Raw genomic sequence first — 24,988 nt, forward strand, 5'->3', positions numbered from 1 at the left:
GCGTTGCGTCATCAAAGTCCCGCCACCTAATCCATTCTCTCGGTCTTCGTCTGCTCCGGTATTGCAACTGCCTCGATTGGTCGATCCTGGGCCAGCATGGCAGCGCCCATGTAACCCGGTCCGTGCCGCAAAGGGAACGGCGGCCGCGGCGCGGGCCCCGCAGGGGTTAGAGGTCACTATGCTGAGGGTCGCGTGGAAGACGCTGAGTTTGATTCGGACCCAGGCAGTTACCCAGGCCCTAGTACACTGGCTGCCGGGCGGTGGGAGCGCCAGGTTTCCTTTCAACCAGTGGGGCCTGCAGCCTCGAAGTGAGGAGCTGAGAAATGGGACAGCGGGCGTCGGGAAACAGGGTTCGGCGGATATAGGGAATAAGGAAGCACAGGAGTAGGGGAGAAGGAAGCACAGGAGTAGGGGAGATGTACAGCCGTCAGGATACGGGGGAAAGGGCGGTGGTTGCGCAAGAGGTGAAACAAGATGTGAGAGACAAGGGGTAGGGAAGAAATGGGGCAGCGGTTAGGTTCAGAAGCGCATAGACCGTGGCCGACGGGCAATCCGAGGGGCACAGAAAGGAACTGAGGGTGGACTATTTAAGGAGATTGGCCTCAGCCCTCTCTTTTCTGCGTTAGGTCTCCTCCTCCAGGCCGCGCGCGGATATGTCATCGGGAAACCAGGTAGGAGTTCCTAAGGTGGGACTTGGGGCGGAAGAGAGACCTCCCGAAAGGCTGGGGTGGGTAAGGGGACCGATGTGGCGAGTGAGAGCCACTAGATGAGGTGAGCCAGAGGTCCTGAGCAAAAGACCCCACGTCCACCTTACACAAAGCCCTAGGCCTGCAGCCTGTATGGGGACAGAGGGGTGTGAAGGGCGGGAGCAGGAGCTTTCCAGGTGAATGAGTGAAAATGAGCTTGCCAGAGGGAGTGCATGGCTGGCACCACCCAGGCCTACCTAGAGTATGGCACTTTGTGTCTGCGCTTCTGAGATGCAGGATGTAATTTCCCATTGCAACTCAGTAGGCGTAGTAGTTAAGATCCTTCTTATTAGGTAAATGATATGGGGCGAGGTACTTCCTCTATCTGATTCTTATTTCTAAAATGAGTGTGAAAGTATCCATTTGCAAGGATTGTTAGGATTCAGCGATAATACATGAAAAGCATCCTTAACACTGTGCTCAATTAAATGTATTAATAGTATATATTAGAATTTATTATCTGGGGCCGGACGCGGTGGCTTACGCCTGTAATCCCAACACTTTGGGAGGCCAAGGTGGGCGGATCACTTGAGTTCAGGAGTTCGAGAGCAGCCTGGCCAACATGGTGAAACCTCATCTCTACTAAAAATACAAAAAAAATTAGCCAGGTGTGGTAGTGCACGCCTGTAATCCCAGCTACTCAGGAGGCTGAGGCAGGAGAATCGCTTGAACCTGGGAGGTGGAGGTTGCAGTGAGCCGATCGTTCCACTGCACTCCAGCCTGGGTGACAGAGCGAGACTCCATCTCAAAAAAAAAAAAGAAAGAAATTATTGGCTGGACATGGCCCCAACATTTTGGGAGGCCAAGGCTGGAGGATCACTTGAGGCCAGGAGTTCAAGACCAGCCTGGGCAACATAGCAAGACCCAGTCTCTACAAAAAATAAAATAAGTAGAATTTATTGCTATTAATATATTTTTAATATAATTCTTTTCTGCCTCCCTATCAGAACCAACTTGAGCTGTTACAGACAGAAGAGGCCCATTAATGTTATTTGCATAGCGGGGTCTGACTGGAGAGGATAAGTCCATCTACCCTATGCCTCTTACTCATCTCCAAGGGATAGCAGGGGTGCACACACCAAGACTGAGGTTTTACTGTGATCTCTACTTGGTGCTTACATTTCAGGCGTCGTACAGCTAGCTGCCTTTCCTCAACCCCCTTAATTCATACATGCAGTCAGCCAGCAAGTGTTTGTTGAGTGCCTAGTCTAGGCTGAGCCATGGTCCAGACTATGGTGGATTCCAAGGGAGTCAAACTCTGTCCTGTCCACAGGAGGACCCATCCTAGTGGGGGATCTGAGAACTGTAGAGCCAGATAGGTGTGTGAAAGGTGCAGGCACAGTGTAGGGTCTTGGGAAAAGCCACCTACTCCCAGCATGAAATATCAAAGCAGGTGCCCACAGAGTTTGCAAAGGAGAAACTGAGCCCAGAGATATCCAGTGCTTTGCTTGAGAGCCTGGATGTCCCTTCTGGAGTTGGAGTGGGTGAGAAGAGCCAGGTCTGGGAGGGTGGGCAGCAAGAGTTGACTCTGGGTGTTTTCTATCCCCATATTTACTTGACAGCCCAGCCTAGGCAGGATGATGACCCACCTCCTTCTACGCTGCTCAAAGACTACCAGAATGTCCCTGGAATTGAGAAGTAAGCAGGAAGAAACCTAGTAGAGGAGGCAGGGGGCCCTGGGAGGATTGTCGGGGAGTGGGGAAAGACAGTGGCTTTGAGACTTGGCTTGCTGTAGCTGAAGCTTGATCTAGAAGGAGGCAGGGGCCCAGGTGTCCAGGTGTGGTGAGGGCGGGTGGTCAGCAAGGCAGATGGCACTCATGGAGCTCGGCTACTTGGGGGTTTTTTTGTACTCTAGATGAACACCCTGTACCACTAGATTCCAAGGAGCTAACATACTTCACAGGTGTTTGTAGAAATCTCTCATCTCTTGTTCCTCACAAAAGCTGTATGTCCCCATTTTATAGATTTTCAAGCTGCCCAGTGTCATACAGTTCTAAATGGCAGAGCTAGAGTTTGAATCTAGGGAGGACTGACACCAAAGCCAGAGGCCCTCTGCTCAGCTCTGTGCAGTGTGATGGGAGCTGGTCAGTCCCTCCCACTGTGCAATTTAACTTGAAATGTCTCAAAACAGATTGAACCATGTTGTAGCTAAAATGGAAATCCTCTCCTTGCCCTCCCTGTGATAAGACCGGAACAGTCGAGCTGACAGCCCCAGTTTCTATAGTTTTCAGCCCAGCAAGCCAGATCCACACTGACTTTTAATCCCTGGGAAATGGCTCCCCACCTCCAGGGAGATTCATTTGCTACCGAAGGAATTTTTCAATCATCTTTGCTTTTCAAACTAAAATGAAACCAGCGTTGCTTTCCTCTCCTCTTCTCCCCCCATGTCTGTCTCATTGCTATGGTTTATCCACAGGGTTGATGATGTCGTGAAAAGACTCTTGTCTTTGGAAATGGCCAACAAGGTGAGCAGCCTCTGCCAAGCCTCAGCCTCCTGCAGTCTTCTCCTCTGGGTCTCCCTTCTACCCTGGTTAGCACCCCGCATCTCATGCTTCTCCAGTCACAGCACTTAGCCCACTGTCATTCTGCCTCCATTTGTCAATATCCCTAGACAGAGCATCTTCAGGGCAGGGACACTTTTGTTCCCCTACCATACCCCTAGCACCTGACAAACAGGTGCTCAGTGAATGAATGAATGAGCATAAATGAAAGAGCAAGCTTTGGGGACATTCATGCAACAAGTCATTTCCTCTGTCAGTGGCTTTGGCTTTGGGCTCACCTGGATGTGGATAGCCATGTGGCTGGTCAAGGCCACAGTGAGCAGAGTGAAGTCAGGCCCTGAGCCTTATGGCCCTAGTTGCTATAACTATAGCCAGGGCCCTTGGGGGGAGGAGGGTTAGTTCTTAGAGGGTGGCAGACTCCACAGATTTTCTCTGTCTCTGTCTTCAACAGAAGGAGAAGCTAAAAATCAAGCAAGAACAGTTGATGAAGAAGATTGTTGCAAACCCGGAGAACACCAGATCCCTGGAGGCTCGAAGTTGGTCGGGGACCCTTGGGGAGTGGGGGTGTAGGGAAGCCTGCTAGCTGGGACCTGATCTAGGGCTCTTGTCTACAAGCACATGCACATGGGCTTGGGAAAGGGAGAGACATGAAGGACCTAGGGCAATGAAAATTGGACCCTGTATCCCAAGCTCTGATGCTGGAGTCAATGCCCAGTTGGACCTTGTACCACTGTGTGAGCTTGGGTAAGTCACCAACCCTCTCTTGGAGCCCCTGCTTCCTCATCTGGAAATGGGGGAATAAGGGAGAGCAGAGCAGAGGTAATGTTACCCACCTCATGGCAGCATTGTGAGAGGCAGCTAGGGGATGTAAACACACCTTGGAAACTAAAGCTCACGATGTGTGATGATAATAGTAAGACTAGGCCAGGCGCGATGGCTCACGCCTGTAATCCCAGCACTTTGGGAGGCCAAGCAGGCGGATCATGAGGTCAGGAGATCGAGACCATCCTGGCTAACATGGTGAAACCCCGTCTCTACTAAAAATATAAAAATTTAGCCGGGCATGGTGGCGGGCGCCTGTAGTCCCAGCTACTGGGGAGGCTGAAGCAAGAGAATGGCATGAACCTGGGAGGCGGAGCTTGCAGTGAGCCGAGATCGCACCACTGCACTCTCGCCTGGGCAACAGAGCGAGACTCCATCTCAAAAATAAAAAAATAATAGTAAGACTAACATTTTGAACCCTCTTGTGCCAGACAGACACCATGGTGCATTCCCAAGGGAATAATATTGCTACTTTGGTTCAGGCTGGAACTGGCAGTAGTCCTCATTAGATGTGAGTGAAAAATGCCACCATTTCCCCCTCTCTGGGTGCAGTTTCTCTTCATTGCCCACTGAGAGCAAGTGAGGAAGACTAGTGGACCTGCAGAGGATCTGCACACTTTCTCTCCTTTGCCATTGGCCTATATTACAGCCTCCTCCTCCTCTTTCTTCCACCCTCCTGCCTTCATTCTTTCTTCTCCCTCTGCCAGGGATTAAAATCTGGTGAGTTCATCTTGGATACTAAAACCCCATTGAGAACTGGACTCAAGGGTCCTCCATAGCCCCTTTTGAGAAGATGAGTATCAGCTTCCCTTGCCCTGCTAAAGCCGTGGGCTAGGGACCAGCTCGGCCGCAAAAGGCCTGCTTATCTTTCCTCACCTGTTTCTGCATTATCACTACTGAAATCCCCAGGTTGGCAGGAACAAATGGCCTGGACTGGCAAGCTGGTCACTGGGGTCCTCTTTAAGCACAAGTTTTGATTCTTTTTTTTTTTTCTTTTTTTTTTTTTGAAACCAGATCTCACTCTGTCACTCAGGCTGGAATGCAGTGGCGGGCGTGATCATGGCTCACTACAGCGCAACTTCTGGGGCTCCAGCAATTCTACCTCAGGCTCCCAAGTAGCTGGGACCAAAGGCATACACAACCATGTCAAGCTAATTTTTGTGTTTTTGGTAGAGACAGGATTTCGTCATATTGCCCAGGCTGATCTCGAACTCCTGAGCTCAAGCAATTCACCTGCCTCAGCCTCCCAAAGTGCTGGAATTACAGGCATGAGCCACCACGCCCAGCCCACAGATGTCACTTCTGCCTTTCCATTATTACTCAGTTTTCTGAATGCTAGTTGCTTCTAGCATAGTGTCTGCTCTAGAGAACCCCTCAGGAACCAAGGCCCATCTTTCTGTGTTGTTCCACTCTACACCTAAGTTGCTGTGATGGAGCCATGTGGTCGGGGTCAGGGTTCCCACTTTACTTTCTCCAGTGCTCCCAGAACTCAGTATGTACTGGGAAGGCCCTGCTGTCATGACAGCCTCTCTTTGGGGCCAGCTTCTGCTTTTGCCCCCATCTTTGCAGTACAGGGGGTAAATTAAACAAGAGGATGCCTGAATGAAGGATATCCTGGGTTCTTGATAGACAAGTGGGAGCTGATAATTCTGAAAATTCATTAGTCAAAGCATGGAGATAAAGGTGGCAGCAGGAAGGGGAGAGGCAAGGAGTAGACCCATGACAGTTTTAGAATCTTATTTGTGCCAAAATACTTTACTGCATTGGCTTGGATTAGTACAATGTTGAATTGTTAACCATGATAGCACTGTATCCTAGTCTAATTCCTGAATTGAATGGCTAGTCTTACCATTAAGAATGCTATTTGCGGCCAGGCATGGTGGCTCACACCACTTTGGGAGGCCGAGGCAGGTGGATCACTTGAGGTCAGGAGTTTGAGACCAGCCTGGCCAACATGGTGAAACCCCGTCTCTACTAAAAATAGAAAAATTAGCCATGTGTGGTGGCGGGCGCCTGTAATCCCAGCTGCTCTGGAGGCTGAGGCAAGAGAATCGCCTGAACCTGGGAGGCAGAGGTTGCAGTGAGCCGAGATCACATCACTGCACTCCAGCCTGGGCAACAGAGCGAGACTCCGTCTCAAAAAAAAAGAATGCTATTTGCTATGATTTTTGGATGATATCTTTATAATATTAAGGGATGTCCCTTCCTTGGATTTTGCTTTTTAAAGGAAAGGTAATGTCTAAGATAAGCCTCTGAAATCTTGAAATTCAGAGTGATTTGGGATTTACAGAGAGCTGTACAGAGCATTGGTGATTGTTATTCCTTGAGTTCTTGAAACGTAAACCAGGCCTGGGCCCTTCCTTCCTTTGTGCCCAACTCTCATCCTCTGTGGTTTGTGGTTTCAGTTATTGCCTTGTCCGTCAAGATCCGCAGTTACGAAGAACACTTGGAGAAACATCGAAAGGTAAACTCTGGGCGTCATTCACAGTTAAACAGCAGCAGCCTGGGGGAAAGGGGTCTGGAGGGGAAGGGCTCTGGGTCCAGAGAAGGAGTCTTAGAAGCCACTCGGCTGTAGCACCAGAGTGCCCGCCCTTCAGCTCCCGTGGGAAAAATGCTTCCCTCCTGCCTCCAGAGGACTTGGAGCCTTACGAGGCCATGCTGAGTGTCAGCAGGGGTTAAGAACACAAACTTGAGAGCATGATCACTGTGTCTGGCACATGCTGAGTGCTCAGTAAATATTTGTTGAATGCATGAATGGAGTCAGATTGCCCTGGGTTCAAATCCGAGCTCTGCCACTTCCACTTAACTAGCTGTGTGATATTAGGGAAGTACAGGTCTCAGCCTCAGTTCTGTTTTCAATAAGATGGAGATCATACGAATACTTGCTCACAGGATTGCAAGGATTATGTGAAATAATAATAACAGCCAGTGTGATGCATATAAAGTCTTTAGGCCCTGTGCTAAGTACTTCACATGCATCTTCTTATTTGACTCTCATGACTATCTTTCTTTCCCATCTTAATGAGGAATAATCTAGTCATGGAATGATTAAGTTATTCCTTAAAGCATACCACTGGAAAGTGATGTGCTGAGACCTTGAAACAAGGCAGTCTTGCTCCGAGACCCATATACTTTTTTTTTTTTTTTTGAGACGGAGCCTTGCTCTGTCACCCAGGCTTGAGTGCAGAGGTGCGATCTCAGCTCACTGCAGGCTCCACCTCCCAGGTTCAAGCAACTCTCCTGCCTCAGCCTCCTGAGTAGCTGGGACTACAGGCGCGTGCCACCACGCCCAGCTAATTTTTTGTATTTTTAGTAGAGACAGGGTTTCACCGTGTTAGCCAGGATGGTCCCGATCTGACCTCGTGATCTCCCCGCCTCAGCCTCCCAAAGTGCTGAGATTACAGGTGTGAGCCACCATGGCCATCCATATTCTTAACCATTATACCATATCTCAGCACAGTGTCTGGCACAGAGCTGCTGTAATTAGGCAAATGCTGTTATTTTTAATAAACACATGATTGTGAATACAGACTGGTCCAGCACCATGCCTGGCACCTCAGTGTTCCCTGGAGCCTGCTTCTTAAAGATCACAGTTTTGCTTATCTGAGGTGTGGAACAGCAGCTCTACTGCAGAGGTCCTTCACAGGGCAGCAGGCAGCTGTGGGTAGGCATTTCCAGGAAGAGCACAAGGCCTTCCCTTCTCTCTACCCCAGCTGACAATTTGCTAAGCTATGGAGAATCTGAGTGGGTAATGTAGGAGAAAGAGCATGAGGTTTGAAATCAGACCAATAGATAGAGATTCAAGACCCTATCTCAGCACTCACAGTTCTAAAGACCTTTTGTGAATCAGATAACATCTTTAAACCTTTGTTTTCTCATCTGTAAAATGGGACTAACAGTGATAATACCTCCCTCAGAATTGCATTAATATTTGCATAAGATTACTGAGAAATTTCAGTGAAATGATAAAATGACCATTGTTTGTTACTGTGAACAACAGTAACACTTATATAATACTAAAAGTAATGAGAATCTCTTACAGGACAAAGCCCACAAACGCTATCTGCTGATGAGCATTGACCAGAGGAAAAAGATGCTCAAAAACCTCCGTAACACCAACTATGATGTCTTTGAGAAGATATGCAGGGAGCTGGGGATTGAGTACACCTTCCCCCCTCTGTATTACCGAAGAGCCCACCGCCGATTCGTGACCAAGAAGGCTCTGTGCATTCGGGTACGAGTCAGAATTGCTGCTTTGCTTGGCCCCACTCAGGGACTGGGATGGAGGAAGCAGAAGGGAGGGATCATCTGTTTCTGTTAGAGGCATGGAACTGGCCCCAGGCCCTGGAATGGATCCAGGGAGGTCACAGGCCACCAACCCCATGGAGAAAGGCTGGGGTTACCATCTGGGGGAGATAGTTCCCACTCCACTTTTTCCAAATCTGAGGTTTTGCACAGGATTACAAGGTCTTTTTCTGCCCCTTTTCACCCCCAGGTTTTCCAGGAGACTCAAAAGCTGAAGAAGCAAAGAAGAGCCTTAAAGGCTGCAGCAGCAGCCCAAAAACAAGCAAAGCGGAGGAACCCAGACAGCCCTGCCAAAGCCTGACCAGAGACACTCAAAGGCAGCCAATAAATTCTGTTCAATCATTTCTTTCTGTCTGGAAGAATGATAGGAGAGATGATGGGGCTCTTTTTGGCCTGAGGAGGAGGAGGAATTTATTCTTTCATTCAGCTCTGAGATCCCAGAGTTTTCTGAGGCAAAGTCCCTGCCTCACCCACCAGAGGACACACACTCATGAAACGCCTCCCACACACTCATACAAACAAGTACCTGTCGTCCAGGTGATATGTGTGTCAGTGGAGGCAAGACAGAGCACGTGACAGCACAGTGGAAGTGTGGCCGGCAGGGTGGGAAGAACTGCTGTAGGAGCTGCCTTCTGGACTGGGTCCTAAAGGATGAGTAGGAATTCACTATATAGAGACAGGAAGGGAAGGCCTCCTGGGCAGAAGGAATTGCAAGTACAAAGGCAAGGAAATCTAGGGAGGCATCCTGTATTCAGAGAACGGGGAGAATGAGAAATAAAGCTTGAAAGGTAAGCTGAAGCTGAGGTGTGAGAAGCTTTATATGCTAGACTGAGAAGATTGTACACTGTCCACTAGGGAGTGGGGAGACAGTTCAAGTTTTAAAACTGAAGGAGTGATGGCAATTAACGGTCTGTGTTTTAGATAGTTAAGCAACAGCTGTGTGGATGGTAGATGGGAGGAGGAGAGATCAGAGCAGTGTACTGGGGCTGGAGGATATTGGTGTTCACATAGAGAATCTGATCAAAACTACAAGTCCTATCCCCAGGAAGCATATGCAAAGCATTGCTGATAAATTCTAGGGAGTTATGGATCCCCCTTCCCCATAAAGCCCATCCATTTACACCAAGTTAAGTGCCAACACTTTGAAGCCTAAGCATGCTTGGTATGTTTGAAGAACCCAAGGAAGACAATGTGTCTAAAACAGAACAAAGAATAGTAAGAAGAAATAAGGTCAGAGGGGTAGGCAAATACCAGGTGATGTAGAGCTTTCTGGGTGTCAGCCTGCCATAACAAAATACCATAGATGAGGTGACTTCACAGGATTTTTATCGTGAGTTCGTTTTTTCACAGTTCCGGAGGCCGGGGATTCCAAGATCAGAGTACCAGCCAATTCAATTTCAGGTGAGGACTCTTCCTAGCTTGGAAAAGCCACCTTCTCAATGTCATCACATGGCCTTTCCCTTGGTCCATGCAGTGGGGACAGCTCACTCTCTTACAAGGCCACAATCCCATCATGAGGGCCATACTCATGACCTTATCTAACCCTAGTTAACTCTGAGAAGCCCCATCTCTAAATACTGTAACATTGGAGTTAGGGCTTCAACATAAGAATTTGGTCAGGGACACATTCAGCACATAACACTGGAGAAATACGTTGGACTTCACTCTGGGAAGGGAAGCCACTGAGGAAAGCCAAAAAGGGAGAAAGGTGTGTTAAAGTGCTATCCAAAGGGCAGTTGGAAGTTTAGATCTAGGACTCAGTAGAGAGGTCTGGACTAGAGAGGTTTGCGAGTTGTTGGGTGATTGAACCCATGGGTATAAGTGAAACTGCCCAGGGATGGAGTGTATAAGAAAAAAGGGCCATGTCTGGATGGGAAGGATGATCCCTGAGAGCTTAACCTAAGTCAGAAGGAGCAGCTGAGCTGGAGGAGAAGGTGAAGTAGGGGTAGAACAGAGCCTGGGTGTCTGCAGAAGCAGAAATGAGAGGCTCAGAACTGAAGATCCACTATTCAGATACCACTTCCAGGAATTGTAGGGAAGGCCTTTAATGGGCCAGGACTTCCAAGTGGCCACGGCTACTTGGAGGTAGTGTGTCAGAGGGCCAGGTGCTAACAGTTAAGGGGGCTAGCCAAGGGGAAGGAAAGAAAAAGGAACACATTTTAATGGATCAGGCCCTACTGCAAAGGCATTTGTGTGTTTTTCATTGGTTGGTTGGTTTGGCTGGTTGTTTTTTAGAGACAGGATCTTGCTCTGTTGCCCCAACTGGAGTGCAGTAGCCTGTTCATAGTTCACTAACTTCAAATTCTTGGGCTCAAGCAATCCTCTTGCCTCTGCCTCCTAAGTAGCTAGGACTATTAGGTGTAAGCCACTGCGCTTAGCTAATTTTTTTATTTTTTGTAGAGAGGGTCTCACTACGTTGCCCAGGTTACCCAAACTGTTGGCCTCAAGCAATCCTTGGCCTCCCAAATGCCTTGGTTTCCCAGAGTGCCGGGATTACAGGTGCGAGCAATTGCATCCGGTCAAAAGGCATTGTTTTAACTGCTGCCTTAGGCACATTATCTAATATTCACAGCCACCTTTACTCTGCACATTGGCCAATTATCCTCATTTTAGCCATGAGAGATGAGAGAGTCATGAGAGAACTGAGACTCAGAGAGGTTAGGTAACTTGTCCAAATTCATATAGCTGGGAAGAGAAAGGTCTAGGATTCAAAGCTGGCTCCGTCTTAACTCCAGAGCCTATGTCCTGTTCACTATACCACGCTGCTTAGGGACCAAGAGACAGGTCTGAGAAGCTAAGGGAAGAGTCTACACTATAGCAAACTAAAATGCTTTTAGGAGCAAGGCAGGTAACAAAAATGCATGAAGGCCTAACATGAAGTAATGATGCTAAGGTGTTTATCACATTCCTATCCTAGTTGTATTCCCTTTCATTTATTTATTTTAATTTTTTTGAGACAGAGTTTTTGCTCTGTCCCCCAGGCTGGAGTGCAGTGTGGTGCGATCTTGGCTCACTGCAACCTCCCCATCCCAGGTTCAAGTGATTCTTCTGCCTCAGCCTCCGCAGTAGCTGGGATTACAGGTGTGTGCCACCACACCCAGCAAAGTAGAGACGGGGTTTCACCATGTTGGCCAGGCTGGTGTTGAACTCCTGTCTTGAACTCCTGACCTCAAGTGATCCGCCGGCCTTGGCCTCCCAAAGTGTAGGGATTACAGGCGTGAGCCACTGCGCCTGGCCTGTATTCCCTTTTAAAACAGAGCACAGAGCAGGCAAAATAAGCAAATTAAACAAAGCCCTGGGCTGCTAGCAATGGGATACTGTATAGTCCTGATGCTGAGATATCAGTTAAGGGAAGAACCAAAAAGTATTCATGGTGAAGCAGTTTCAGTGGGGTTCGGGGAGCATAATACCAGTTGCAATGAGGTGGGGAGTGCAGATGTTAAGGAAGTTCCAGTTGTGAGTGTTGTCAACTGGTTCAAAACACTTCACTGGGAAGGAAAGGAAGGAAAACAGACTAGCAGGGATATGAGATGGAAGGAGAATGTTAATATGGGAAGGACTTGAGCTCAGTTACGGCAGGGCAAGACTTTCCAGTGGTGTGGTTATGAGGAAAAGGCAGCCTGCTGATGAGTTCAACTGGACTGGGGGAGAGGAGGTGGCCAGGTGCAGGAGATGGCTCTAAAAAGGGAGTTGGCCGGGTATGGTGGCTCTCGCCTGAAATCCCAACAACTAAGGAGTCTGAGGTGGGAGAATCACTTGAGGCCAGGAGTTCTAGGCTGCAGTGAGCCACCAGGGTGCCACTGCATTCCAACCTTGGGCAACAAAGACCTCCATCTCTTTAAAAAAAAAAAAAAAAAGGTAGTTGGAGCGTGTGGAGGGCCTGGAATGCCATGCCAAGGCATCTAGACTGTGATCTGGCAAAGAGTAGGAAACCACTGAAGGGATGTGTCATATTGAAAGTGATGTTGGCCGGGTGCAGTGGCTCACGCCTGTAATCCCAACACTTTGGGAGGCCGAGGTGGGCAGATCACCTGAGGTCAGGAGTTCGAGACCAGCCTGGCCAACATGGTGAAACCCCATCTCTACTAAAAATACAAAATTAGCCAGGCATGGTGCCCTGGCCCACGCCTGTAATCCCAGCTTACTCAGGAGGCTGAGGCAGAAGAATCGCTTGAAACCAGGAGGCGGACGTTGCAGTGTCGTGAGCCGAGATGGTGCTATTGCACACCAGCCTGGGCGACAAGAGTGAAACTCCGTCTCAAAAAAAAAAAAAAGTGATGTCTTCTGACATTTAGCTTAGCGGCCAGTGCAGGGTAGAAGAGAGAAAAGAACAGTGATACAGAGGAACATAGCAATGCAGACAGAAAAACAAATGAAGGGATGAATGTAAGAAAGGTATTGCAGGAAAAAGCATAATATGATAACTGATAAAGACCCAGGGAAACAGATTTGGAAGCCAAGGCCCAAGTTTCAAGTTTGAGTAGCTGGAGGGAAAGATAATTAGGTTTTGGAAGTACTGAAATTTACAGAAATGGTTGTTCATCAGAGTAAAAATATACAGCAGATGGCAAAAAGTAATCATGAGCTTAAGATGGAGGTGAAGAAGGGAGTCGCTGCCCTCAAAGAGAAATGGTTGGGGCCGGGCGTGAGAGCTCAGGCCTGTAATTTCAGCACTTTGGGAGGCCCAGGCGGGCAGATCACCTGAGATCAGGAGTTCCAGACCAGCCTGGCCAACATGGTGAAACCCCGTCTCTACTAAAAAATACAAAAATAAGCTGGGCATGGTGGCGGGCGCCTGTAATCCCAGATACTCGGGAGGCTGAGGCAGGAGAATCGCTTGAACCCTGAAGGCGAAAGTTGCAATGAGCCGAGATCGCACCACTGCACTCCAGCCTGGGCGACAAGGGCAAAATCCGTCTAAAAAAAAGAAAAGAGAAAAAAGGAAAGAAAAGAAAAAAAAAGAAATGGTTGGGAGGCCTTCGGAACAGCGTCGAGGGAACTTCCCAGAGCCCCCAGCGCGCATCCTCTGGGAGCTGGACACACGGGGACGGACGGGACTGGTTTGCTTCATGGAGTATGAAACCAGGAGGGGCTTCACTTCAAGTAAACTTTTGGGAGGCGATGCAAACGACTCAGGACTTCTGATCCTTCCCCCGTCTAAAAGAAAAGTCAGTTACCATTTTTGTTGAGTGCTTTCGGGGCCTTTCCATGATCTCACTTTTTCCTCTCAGCCGCCCTGTGATGTGAGTGCCAGCTCCATGTTACGTAAGAGGAAACCCTGCCCGAAGTCACACAGCAAGAAATCACGAGCCGTGATTCCAACCCAGGTCCGTCTGACCCGAGCCTGCTCTAATGCCGTTCTGCCTGGGCTTTCCTCTTATAGGAACCTGAGGCCCCGCGCCAGCTGCCGGAGTCCCGAGCGCCGGGCTGGCTGTGTCGAGACCATCATCCCCAGCCCTGGCCCGGCCCTCGCCCTTCTGAGGGAGACCTAGTCTCAGAAGCACAGCTCCCCAGCCGCGGCCAACGCCGTGCCGGCGTCTGGCACGGACCAATCCCCCCGGGACGGTCCACTACCCAGACCAATTAGCTCCCGTCCTCAGGGCACCTCCCACCAAACCGCCTTGTGATTGGCTCGCTTTTCCCGTCGCGGCGTTGCCCCAGCAACCAGACTATTGGGACGCTGCGGCCTGGCTTCCAGGCCGCTGGCTACCGAACCCCGGGGCTCTTCACCAGTCCAGCTCGTTTCCAGCACTATGTCGGTGCGGACGCTACCGCTGCTCTTCTTGAACTTGGGCGGGGAGATGCTTTACATCCTGGACCAACGGCTGCGGGCCCAGAACATCCCGGGAGACAAGGCCCGCAAAGGTGAGGCCCCCGGCCCACTCAGCCAGACCCGCAGCCAGCAGCCTGGCCCTCTCATCATCGCCCTAACACCCACAGCCAGACCCGCACCCCTACACACTTCACTCTTATAACCAGGGACCTTTCTTACAAGCCACATCCATTTGGAGCCCCTCGGAAGTCAAATCCCCCAAAAGCTCTTTTCACAGCAGAGGAACTTAATACTCCCAATGGACACTTAGGGTGCCTGACCTTCCTAATTTCCCCATCTCTTCAAATGGGAGAGGTGCTTTCCCAGTCTCTCTTGTCAATCAGTCCCTTCCAAATGTAGGTGTCCCAGCTGCCCACCATCTAGTATCATACCCCTTGCTAGTCCAAGCATCCTCTTTATCCCCAAGGAACAGGTTCTGATTCTTTTTTTTTTTTTTTTTTTTTTTTGAGATGGAGTCTAGCTCTGTCGCCCAGGCTGGAGTGTGTGGCACGATCTCGGCTCACTGCAACCTCTGCCTCCTGGGTTCCAGCGATTCTCATGCCTCAGCCTCCCAAGTAGCTGGGATTACAGGCATGCACCACCACGCCCAGCTAATTTTTGTATTTTTAGTAGAGATGGGGTTTCAGGCCGGGTGCGGTGGCTCACGCTTGTAATCCCAGCACTTTGGGAGGCCGAGGCGGGCGGATCACGAGGTCAGGAGATCGAGACCACGGTGAAACCCCGTCTCTACTAAAAATACAAAAAATTAGCCGGACGTGGTGGCGGGCGCCTGTAGTCCCAGCTACTCGGAGAGGCTGAGGCAGGAGAATGGCGTGAACCCGGGAGGCGGAGCTTGCAGTGAGCCGAGATTGCGCCACTGCACTCCAGCCTGGGTGACAGAGCGAGACTCCGTCTCAAAAAAAAAAAAAGAGATGGGGTTTCACCATGTTTCCCAGGCTGGTCTTGAATTCCTGGACTCAAATGATCTAACCCCCTCGGCGTCCCAAAGTGCTGGGATTACAGCCGTGAGCCACCACGTCTAGCCCAGGTTCTGATTCTTCATTCCTTTATGGTAGTATCTTCCCACGTAAGTTGGAGACTGGTCTTACTCATCTCAGAAGTATTTCTAGAAATTTGGTGTTCTAAAATAATATAGATAAATATGAAAAAATAAGAAAGTTATAAATCTCACAATTGTTGGAGGGGAATACAATTGTGAAAATAATTATATGAGAGCTTCGAAAATGCAAAATCTGGCTCCCATGGACACCACACTAATCCCCAGAAAAATGACAACTCAGAACATTCTGCCACTCTGTTCCTTTTCCTCTTTTCCTTCCTTCTCGGCAAACAACTTGCTTATACCAAATTTCGTAGGATTAAGTATGAAGGAAATATTATATTTCAAAGTAGAGGAGGAAAAGTTGAAAAGGCAATTGACATGGCCGCCAATTAAAACATTCTCTCCATTAATCTTTGTATGCTCAATTGATGTTCAACATACATATTCAGATGCTAAGCATACATATTCAGATATTAACTATTGTGTGTGTGTGACTGAGTGCAAGTCCATGCATAGAGAGCTAAAAATAACTCCCTATAACATACCCCCTCCATTGATTCTGCACATTGCCGCCAATGAGCTTTCTAAAATGTGTATCTGTCCATACTTGCCCCTGCCTAAAACCCTTTGTCAGCTTTCCACTGCCGTCTGGGTTAAGACCAAGTCCTTGCACAGGCCATTTCAGGGCCCTTCCTGATCTGATCTCTGTCTTCCTCTGCAGTCCCTTCTTCCACCACTGCCTGCCTCCTGTTTCCCAATAATACCAAACTGCTCATAGATCTCCACTTAAACCATGTTTGTTCGTATTTCTGTGCTAGTAATTCCCATCCTACATTCTTCCCCTTCGATCCTGCATTATTCGGCTTAAGAATCATCTCCTTCAGGAATCCTCCCCACATGCAGAAAGGGCCTGTGCATGCTCTCATAGCACCCTGTGCTCCCATAGCACCCCATGCCTGCTCCTCGCTACCTTATCACTGGCCATACTATACTGAAATGATCTGTGTATATGTCTATCTCCCGCTTGATTGTCTTATTCATCTTTGTACTCCAGCACCTACCATAATTCCTAGACCAGAATAAATTAGTGATCAAAAAATGCTTTTTGAACTGCTTATCTAAATTGGCAGTTTTATATAGCATTGTCATTTTTCCTTTGAGAGGGTTCTGTTTTCCTTGGTGCCTGTGTGATCTGATTTCATTCAGGCTAGTGGCACCAATGAGGTGACATGCTGGAGTCCTCACACTGGTAGGTAGTCTGCATCTTGGAAGATAGTGTAAATTAGCAATTAAGAACCTACTCTCTGGAGTCTTACAGACCTGGGTCCCAATTCCAGCTTTACCGTTTAACTAATTGCATGACCTTCGGGTGTAACCTCTATAAACCTGTTTCTCCATAAAATGGTAATAATATATATACCTTAAAGCAAAGTTGTAAGGATTGAATGAAATAATGTATTTATTATGTTTAACACAATGAGTAATAGGTATCTTTCAAGAGGAGGTCTGGGCAAGGCCCTTGGAATACTAAGGGACAGCTTTACCTTTAGGAGTTATAGCCTTTATTCTGGTTTTGCTAAATATGGTTTTAGGGAGTTTCAGCCATCTTTAGTAATTTACATTCGCACACTCATTCATTCCACAGATCTTGACTGAGTGTCAAACACTATGTGAGATACCGTATGGAGCCTGATGCAGCCCTTCTGGACATTCACTGGAGGTAGGGCTATTGATCAGTCCACTCCAGTAACTGATTCTAGTGACAGCAATCAACAATAAAACAATGAAAAATCAAGCACTTACTTTGTACCAAGGGCTCCTGTTAAACACCTGAATCCTCCCAACTATTGTAACACATAGGTAATATTACCATCCCCACTTTACAGATGGAGACACTAAGACTAATTTGCCCAGAGTTACATGGCTGGTAAGAGGAAAAGTAAAGCATTCGAGCCCAAGGCATCAGGCTCCAAAGCTCATACTCAGCCAATGTCCCCTTAACCACTATACTCTGCTGCCATACCTTGGGGACTATATCAGAATCTTTGTGGGGATTGGTAGGTCAGGAGGAGAGGGAGGAGTTTGAAAAATATCTATCCAATATACCCACTGATTTTATCAAAGAAATGACAAAGTAGTTGGCTGTTGGAGATTTGTAGAAGATAGAGTGAGAAAAGAGGGTAGAGAGCACAGGATTCAAAGGGCTGAGAAACGCTCATGTCTTCCACCTATTCCACCATTTAAAGTTGGTGTGGCTGCAGGAGCAGGAACCCCTGTAACAGATCCCTGCACACAGGAGCCTATAAAACACTAGACTTGGTAAACTAGTCCTCTTCAAAACTTTGAGTGGAAATCATATTTCTTCTAGATGTTTTCATTATCTTATACGACTAATTGGTCTCCTGGAGGCCATCCCTGTTCCCACAAGGCCAAGGCAGATGTTGCAGCTTCCCCCACAACACAGCCTCTAGTTTAGCATTCAACAGAAAGGAAGTGCTCTCTCTATGGGGCAACTATCGAGTGTTGCATTTTGAATGTCGTCTCCTGTTTTAAGCAATGGCAAGAATAATAAAAGCTACCTTTGCCTCTTAAAAATATTTATAAATAAGACCTTATTATATGTTGCTTACATTCCTCATTTTACAGGAGAGGAAATGAGGCATGCGGCCACAAAGTGATTTTTCCAAGACATGCCAATCACAGCGTAGCACGAGCAACCAAAGGGCAGTGAGACTCTGGTTTTATTTTTCTAGTTCCAGTTTAACGACTAGCTCTGAATAGCCTTGGGCCTGCCCCCCACTCAAAATAGAACTAAAGTGGAGTTGTCACAAATAAGTCATTTGGAGAAATAATAGAAAAAGAGGGTGTTTCTCTTCCCTGGATTCTCAGGAGGAAAGGAGTGGGGGAGCACACAGCACTACAGAGACCCCTGCTGGCATTCAGCCTGCCTGCCTTCGGGAGCATCTGCCAGTTCCATTTTATCAGCGAGAGTCACTGTCCTTCAGAGATGACCCCCTTGCAGCACCACTATTCCCCAAACACACCTGCAAGGGGATTAAAACTCCACCTCCTTGAATTCCCACAAGTCTATCACACCAGACCACCAGTTAAATAAATGCTGCAGGGGCCGGGCGTGGTGGCTCACGCCTATATTCCCAGCATTTTGGGACCCCGAAGTGGGTGGATCACCTGAGGTCAGGAGTTCGAGACCAGCCTGGCCAACATGGTGAAAACCCATCTCTACAAAAAATACAAAAATTACCCGGTCGTGGTGGCGGGCACCTGTAATCCCAGCGACTCAGGAGGCTGAGGCAGGAGAATCGCTTGAGCCAGGGAGGCAGAGGTTGCAGTGAGCTGAGATCGCGCCACTGTATTCCAGGCTGGGCGACAAAGCAAGTCTCCCTCTCAAAATAAACAAAAAATAAATGCCACAGAAAGATAGATGTGGACATTGTGCCAAAAACAAAAAAAATCTGCCAAACTCTTGGTGCTGCTCTCCCAATATTTTCTTTTCAAAAGCCCATGACTCTTGGTGAGGGAAGATGGTGAATTTTTCCCAGAGAAGTGTGATCTTGCAATGGAAACCCTTTGCAGCCAGTTAGGACACGGCGCTGGGCATGCTTTCAGACTGCTCTCTTGGGAGCTGTTGGTATTATGTATTGAAGCCATGTGTATACTTTGATTATAACTTCAGGAATCACCCCTAGTACCACAATCTAGTGGCAAATGTTTCCAAAAGAAACTATTAATTACAAAATGGTTTTGGGTTTTTTGTTTGTTTTTGTTTTTTGAGACGGAGTGTTGCTCTGTCACCCAGGCTGGAGTATAGTGGCACAATCTCCACTCACTGCAACCTTCACCTCCTGGGTTCAAGCAATCCTCCTGCTTCAGCCTCCCAAGTAGCTGGGACTATAGGTGTGCACCACCAAACCCAGCTAATTTTTGTATTTTTTGCAGAGATGAGGTTTCACTATGTTGGCCAGGCTGGTCTCGAACTCCTGACCTCAGGTGATCCTCCCACCTTGGCCTCCCAAAGTTCTGGGATTACAGGCATAAGCCACTGTGCATGGCCAAAATGTTTTTAAAATACAGATGTGTATAGAACTTTTTTATCTAGGGGTGGTTCTTCTAGATTGAAATCTCCACCAAAAATTAAGGAAAGGAAAAAAGTCATCTTCCATCCTTTATGGGTGGTGTCTAATGTCCCTCAGTAGAGGAAACAGAACTCGAAGGGAAGCCAGCTAAGCATTTGATGTGTGTTATGCTTTATCCCCACAATAGGCCTGTGAGGTAGGTGCTATTATGATCCCTACTTTATAAATAAAACTGAGGTTAAACAAGTTGCTTGAAGTTTATATAGCCAGTAAGTAGAGCCAGGTTTCAACCCATAGAGTCTTGATTCTCACCCATTTCTCTAGCTAACTGCATTTTTCCTTATTTGGTCTCCTCTTGGGATCTCCCCAACTGCCTTTGTCCTCAGAAGCTTTCTTCATAGTCGTCCCATCATTATTCCCTTCTTTTTACATGGAAATCATGCATCTATATATATATAAAGTAAAACAGAAACAAATGCTGACATTTTCCTTTTAATTCACATTTCAAGTTTTCTAATTTGAGCAGTTCCATCTGTCCTCTAGAAAGGGAAATCTTACATTAATAAAAAAAAAAAAGAAAGAAAGAAAACTCAGATTGTACACAAAGAAACTCTTTCCTCTGCCTGTTCCTCATGGAGGCTAGCATCTTTAAAAGCCTACTACTGAATGATATGTATTCTTGTAGCATTAGAGAGCAGGGCTTCTTGGGCCTTTCAAGATGAACCACAGGATAGCTAATCCTCCTCAGTTTACTCTCTTCTTAGGCCAGTCTCTGTAAGACATAGCCTTTCCTGAGCTTTTTTGAAATATGTTGTTTATCCATCATCCTTTTAAAGGTTTCAGATAGAAGGCAGTGTGCTCACATTAGACATTAAATGCCAACGTGAAAAGTAAAGTTTCATAGATAAGATCATTGGAATTGGTATGTTTAAAGACTCCTTGAAAATAATGTTCTTGCTTCATGAACTGGTGTTTTCTTTTTGTATGCTTCATGTAGATGAATGGACAGAGGTGGACAGAAAACGAGGTATGCTATCTCTGGGCTGCATGTGTTCAATGTGCATCCACAGGTTCACTCAGGCCTTTATCAGCAGGGCTTAAAGTGGGACCGCTTGAAACATTTCAAAGTCAAAGTAAGAAAATAGGCATGAGTTTGTCTTCAGCTGAGATATTGGCTATACGTTTGAATCTTTTACTTAAGAGGAATAAATACAGCATGTAAGATGAAAACTAAGCAAACTCTGACCAAAAAGCCACACTGTACCTGAGGGATCTGTCTCCTTTTCTCAGTTCCAAGCTTTGCTTGGGACAGCTGGGGCAACAGCCATACTTTGGGGTATGTCATCCTATTTGGTAGTCCTTAAAACAACTTTGTTAAAGTGTCATGTAACCAAAGAATTGTGCTTCAACATGAGTGACCCTCCCTGAGCCATTCTCCTAAGCTCACAGAGCAACCGAGAAAAATTGAAGCATGTAAGTGCATGGCTGCCAGGACTGTGGGCAGAAGGCATGACATCATGCATGCAGTGTGGCCTCATCATGCGAAAGCTTCAGTTTTTCCCCTTACCTACTGCAAGCAAGAAACCTGAAAAAGTTGTCAACTCCTCAGAATAAAACCTTAGACTTTCCCAGCCTTTAAATAAATCTCAGGTACCTTCTGTCATTTGACATTTGGGTGTGGTGTGTGCCTATCATCAGCCATCCTCCTCAATATTTTAAATGCTCTCACCACACCAAGTATGCTGAGAAGATAACCTATATAATATTTAAGAGGCCAGGTGCAGTGGCTCACGCCTGTAATCCCAGCACTTTGGGAATCTGAGGCAGGAGGATCACTTGAGGTCAGGAGTTCGAGGCCAGCCTGGCCAACATGGTGAAACCCTGTCTCTACTAAAAATACAAAACCTAGCTGGGCATGGTGGCGGGCACTTATAATCCCAGCTACTTGGGAGACTGAGGCAGGAGAATCGCTTGAACCTGGGAGGCAGAGGTTGCAGTGAGCCGAGATCATGCCACTGCACTCCAGCCTGGGCGACAGAGCGAGACTCCACTTCAAAAATAATAATAATAATAATATTTAAAAGCACAGGCATTAAATCAAACAGACTTAATTCTAATTTCAGCTCCATCACCAGCTGTGTGACCTTGGACTTTAAACTCTCCGATTCAGTTTTCCTCCTTAATAGAATGAGGATAATATAAAACAATAAGTGGTCTGGCAGGAAAAAGAATGAGGATAATAATTCAGAGTTGTCTTGGAGTTTAAATGAGATAATGCATATAAAGTTCTAAGCCCAGTGCCTGGGACACAGAAAGGATTCAAACATGGTAACTATTCAGGAGGGTTTCCTAGCCTTTCTCTAAATTCTTGGCTCCAAATTTCATATTCCCATAAACAAGTCAATTTAGAGCAGAGGTAATTGGTAAAAACTTGATTGCTTTCATCAAGATAATTATTTCATCAGACCAGGCTCAAAAGAAAGCCCAATTGAAGTACTTGGTACACTTTATTACATTTCACAACCATCCTTTAACACTTCTCCTTGAGCAATTTTTGACCCATCCCTCCCTTGATGCGTGGCAGAATTTCAGGTATGAAATGTGGATTTTGAGAGCTTTTCATATACATAATTGAATCATTGAAATTTATTTTAACATAAGTGTTCAAAAATAATGAACAGAAACTGACTTCATAATCTGAACCCAAGACTAGAAGCTTGCTATGTTGAGAACCCAATTACCAACTTTCTGAAACTCCTATGAAAAATCCCTTCCCTCCCCTGCCTTAGCCTCTTCCTGTTTTTTTTTTTTTTTTTTTTTTTTTTTTTTTTTTTTTTTTAGATGGAGTTTCGCTGTTGTTGCCCAGGCTGGAGTGCAATGGAGCGATCCTAGCTCACTACAACCTCCGCCTCCCAGGTTCAAGCAATTCTCCTGCCTCAGCCTCCTGAGTAGCTAGGATTACAGGCATGAGCCACCACGCCCAGCTAATTTTGTATTTTTAGTAGAGATGGGGTTTCTCCATGTTGGTCAGGCTGGTCTTGAACTCCCAGCCTCAGGTGATCCACCCACCTCGGCCTCCCAAAGTGCTGGGATTACAGGCATGAGCCACTGCGCCCGGCCCCCCCTTAGCCTCTTCCTGATGAAATCTGGCTCCTAGTATTTTCTGGCCTCGTGAAAATTATGCAGAACTCATTTGCATGCCAAAAACCAACACTTAGACTAATGGGCGGGTCTGATTAAAATTATTTCTTCAAGGATGTTAGGATGAAGGGAAAAAATAAAAAATAAATTTTTTTAAAAAAACTATTTCTCAGGTTTAACTTAAAGATGATGTGCTGCTTCTCTAGGGCCAGTATAACATCTCCTTCCTCTTTGTGCCTGTGGTGTTTATTTCAGTTTCTGGTACCTAATAGGTTTGCCTCAACCAAGGGCTGGGTGAAGCAAATTGTAAGACAGAAACATATTAACGTGTGCCTCCATCTTATTTCCAAAGAATGAAACAAGAAGAGGGAGCCCTAAGTGTCCTGGCCCAACCATTAAACTGCCATTTCCTCTTTGGGGGCATTTGTACTCACTGCTCTGCCCACAAGGACAGACCCTGCCGTCCTCTTCCCCGCAGGTGAACTGTCTGCAGGGTCTTGCGCCAGGAGCCGTGGTGCTCCAGAGCTTCTTCACTTCCCACGGGGAAAGACTTCATTTTGCTTTTCACTTTGCCCGAGTAGCTAACAATCACCTTGGGATATTCTTTCGTCCAGAACTGATTTATCTGGGTCTAAGCTATTTTCCTAGCTCCTAATAAGGGCTCAAAGACCCCGGAGAAATGACTCAGCACCTAGGTGAATAGTAGCCCTTTGTAAGCATTAACCTAACCAGAGTTGATGTGATGCTTTAACTTGAATTATTCTTTGGCACTCCTCCTCCCTGGCTTACGTAAGCCTGTGGAAAATTCTTCATATTCTCTCTTTTGAGGACTTATGTGTGGCTTTTCAGCTGTGCCTTTTTCCTTGCAAATGCTGCATTTTATGTAGGCTATGGTAAGAAAAAGGTTAGAAAACCCAGTTTATTGCAGGTTCTTTCTTGTTTCAGTCCAAGGGAAGTGGTCAGGCATGAGGCAAACCTGACAGAGTTCTATGTCTCTCCGAGCTGTCCACGGTGGGGAAATATTAGGGCACATCAAGGGCAAGCTGGGATGCTTTGAAATTGTCAGATGTCAGGGACACCCTGTGTTGGTAATGGATTTTGTTCTCCCTTACTGAGTAATAGGATCAAGTCTAGAGTAAAATCTAAAGGTCAAGTGTGAGTTTAGCATTTCTGTATGGAGCCACAGTCAGTTCATTTGTGTCACTGGGGGTGTGTGTGTTGGGGATGTATCCCCTCTCCCCTCTCTCTGTAGCTCTTCCATTTAAGATTTAAGTACAACTAGCCCTCAGTTCCCCCTTCCCCCATAAAATGTGTTGAAATGCTTTAAAATGCTGGCCTGAGCCCTCTGGGTACTTCTGTCAATTACTTATAGGTACAGAGTGCCTAAAATAATCACTTCACTGCTCTACCTTGCCTCTGCTCTAAAGAGACATGGCCACAGGCAATCATCTGGAGTGTCCTTTGTGTTCAGCAAAAGAAGGAGGAATTTCTATATTTCAGTAATAACCACTCATGTTTAATAAGTGATTTTGTATAATTATTTTAAGTAACCCAGTTTTCTTTCAAATTTGAATTTCTATAAGTGTATGTTCTCAGTATCCACACACATATGCTCACATTTAGGCCAGGATAACTGGTTTAATTAAGGATAATCTATGTTCAACCATATTTCTTCCTATTTCTCATACTTGAGGGTTTTCCTGGCCCTTAACTAGTGATATTTCATTCAGTAGTGCAACATATCTAGATGAATGAAGACCTAAAACTATAGACACTTTGGTTTGTACACTTCTTTCTCACCAGAGGGAAATCTTCCATTTGAACAGCAGTGTGAGATGTAGCACTACACTGTAATATCAAGATTATAGATCAAATGTGGAATTAAGGCATTCAAAAATGGTGCTATTCAAAGTACATGTCTTGTAGCAACATTACAAGTGTTTTAATCTCTAACCAATGGGTAGACTTGTCTATTTTCAGGAGGTGTTATTAAGAGTCAATTAACATTGTTGGTCCAATTTTTATAATATTTAATTTTAAGTAAAAATGTTTAGATTTGCTTTTAAAAATTATAGGAATTTTTATTTTTATTTTATTTTATTTTTTTAGACAGGATCTTCTTCTGTTGCCTAGGCTGGAGTACAGTGGCACAATCAGAACTCACTGCAGCATTGAATTCCTGGGCTCAAGTGATCCTCCTGCCTCAGCTTCCAGGCCCGCCACCACACCCAGCTAATTGCTTTCAATTTTTTGTAGAGACAGGGTCTAACTATGTTGTCCAGGCTGGTCTCAAACTCCTGGCCTCAAGTGATCCTCCAGCCTTGGCCTCCCAAAGCACTGGGATTATAGGCGTGAGCCACCACACCCAGCCAGTAATCTTTTTTAAAGAAAGAAGAAATATTCCCCTTATCATCAAGTGAGATAATATTTATATAAGGAGTTTATAATCTCTGAAGCACAACACATTAGTGCCTTGTCTTCATTTATGTCTGCCCTGAAATGGT

At 46.5% G+C, this 24,988-nt stretch overlaps 2 protein-coding genes across 8 annotated transcripts in view; both read left to right on the plus strand.

Moving 5' to 3' along the window:
- The first annotated feature begins 15 nt into the window (after positions 1–15).
- Positions 16–8,718, plus strand: MRPS15 (mitochondrial ribosomal protein S15). The gene is made up of 8 exons (XM_055254600.2): positions 16–308; positions 627–671; positions 2,309–2,384; positions 3,163–3,211; positions 3,699–3,783; positions 6,475–6,533; positions 8,112–8,303; positions 8,565–8,718. The coding sequence occupies exons 1-8, from the start codon at positions 179–181 to the stop codon at positions 8,673–8,675; spliced, it is 747 nt and encodes a 248-aa protein (XP_055110575.1). The 5' UTR covers positions 16–178; the 3' UTR covers positions 8,676–8,718.
- A 5,301-nt stretch (positions 8,719–14,019) lies between these two features.
- The window catches only part of OSCP1 (organic solute carrier partner 1), a 34,689-nt gene continuing 23,720 nt past the window's right edge, over positions 14,020–24,988 (plus strand). For 2 of the 7 annotated variants that reach the window (XR_010117721.1, XR_010117720.1), the window contains exons 1-2: positions 14,031–14,239; positions 20,341–20,370. Coding sequence is in view for 5 of the 7 variants with exons in the window: in XM_055254593.2 (XP_055110568.1) it covers positions 14,128–14,239; positions 20,341–20,370 (142 nt within the window). In the remaining 2 variants the exon portion in view is untranslated. Of the gene's footprint in view, positions 14,240–20,340; positions 20,371–24,988 lie in introns of all 7 variants that reach the window. The other 5 variants (XM_055254593.2, XM_055254594.2, XM_055254595.2 and 2 more) reach the window with 3 other exon arrangements.

This window comes from Symphalangus syndactylus, chromosome 12 (assembly GCF_028878055.3).
Source record: "Symphalangus syndactylus isolate Jambi chromosome 12, NHGRI_mSymSyn1-v2.1_pri, whole genome shotgun sequence".
Classification (NCBI taxonomy): domain Eukaryota; kingdom Metazoa; phylum Chordata; class Mammalia; order Primates; family Hylobatidae; genus Symphalangus; species Symphalangus syndactylus.

Bases quoted from the DNA above. Each gene is read 5' to 3' on its own strand.
- MRPS15 (XM_055254600.2), top strand. From the start codon at position 179: ATGCTGAGGGTCGCGTGGAAGACGCTGAGTTTGATTCGGACCCAGGCA. The intron at 2,385-3,162 runs GTAAGCAGGAAG...GTTTATCCACAG, and splicing joins AATGTCCCTGGAATTGAGAA to GGTTGATGATGTCGTGAAAA. The intron at 8,304-8,564 runs GTACGAGTCAGA...TTTCACCCCCAG, and splicing joins AGAAGGCTCTGTGCATTCGG to GTTTTCCAGGAGACTCAAAA.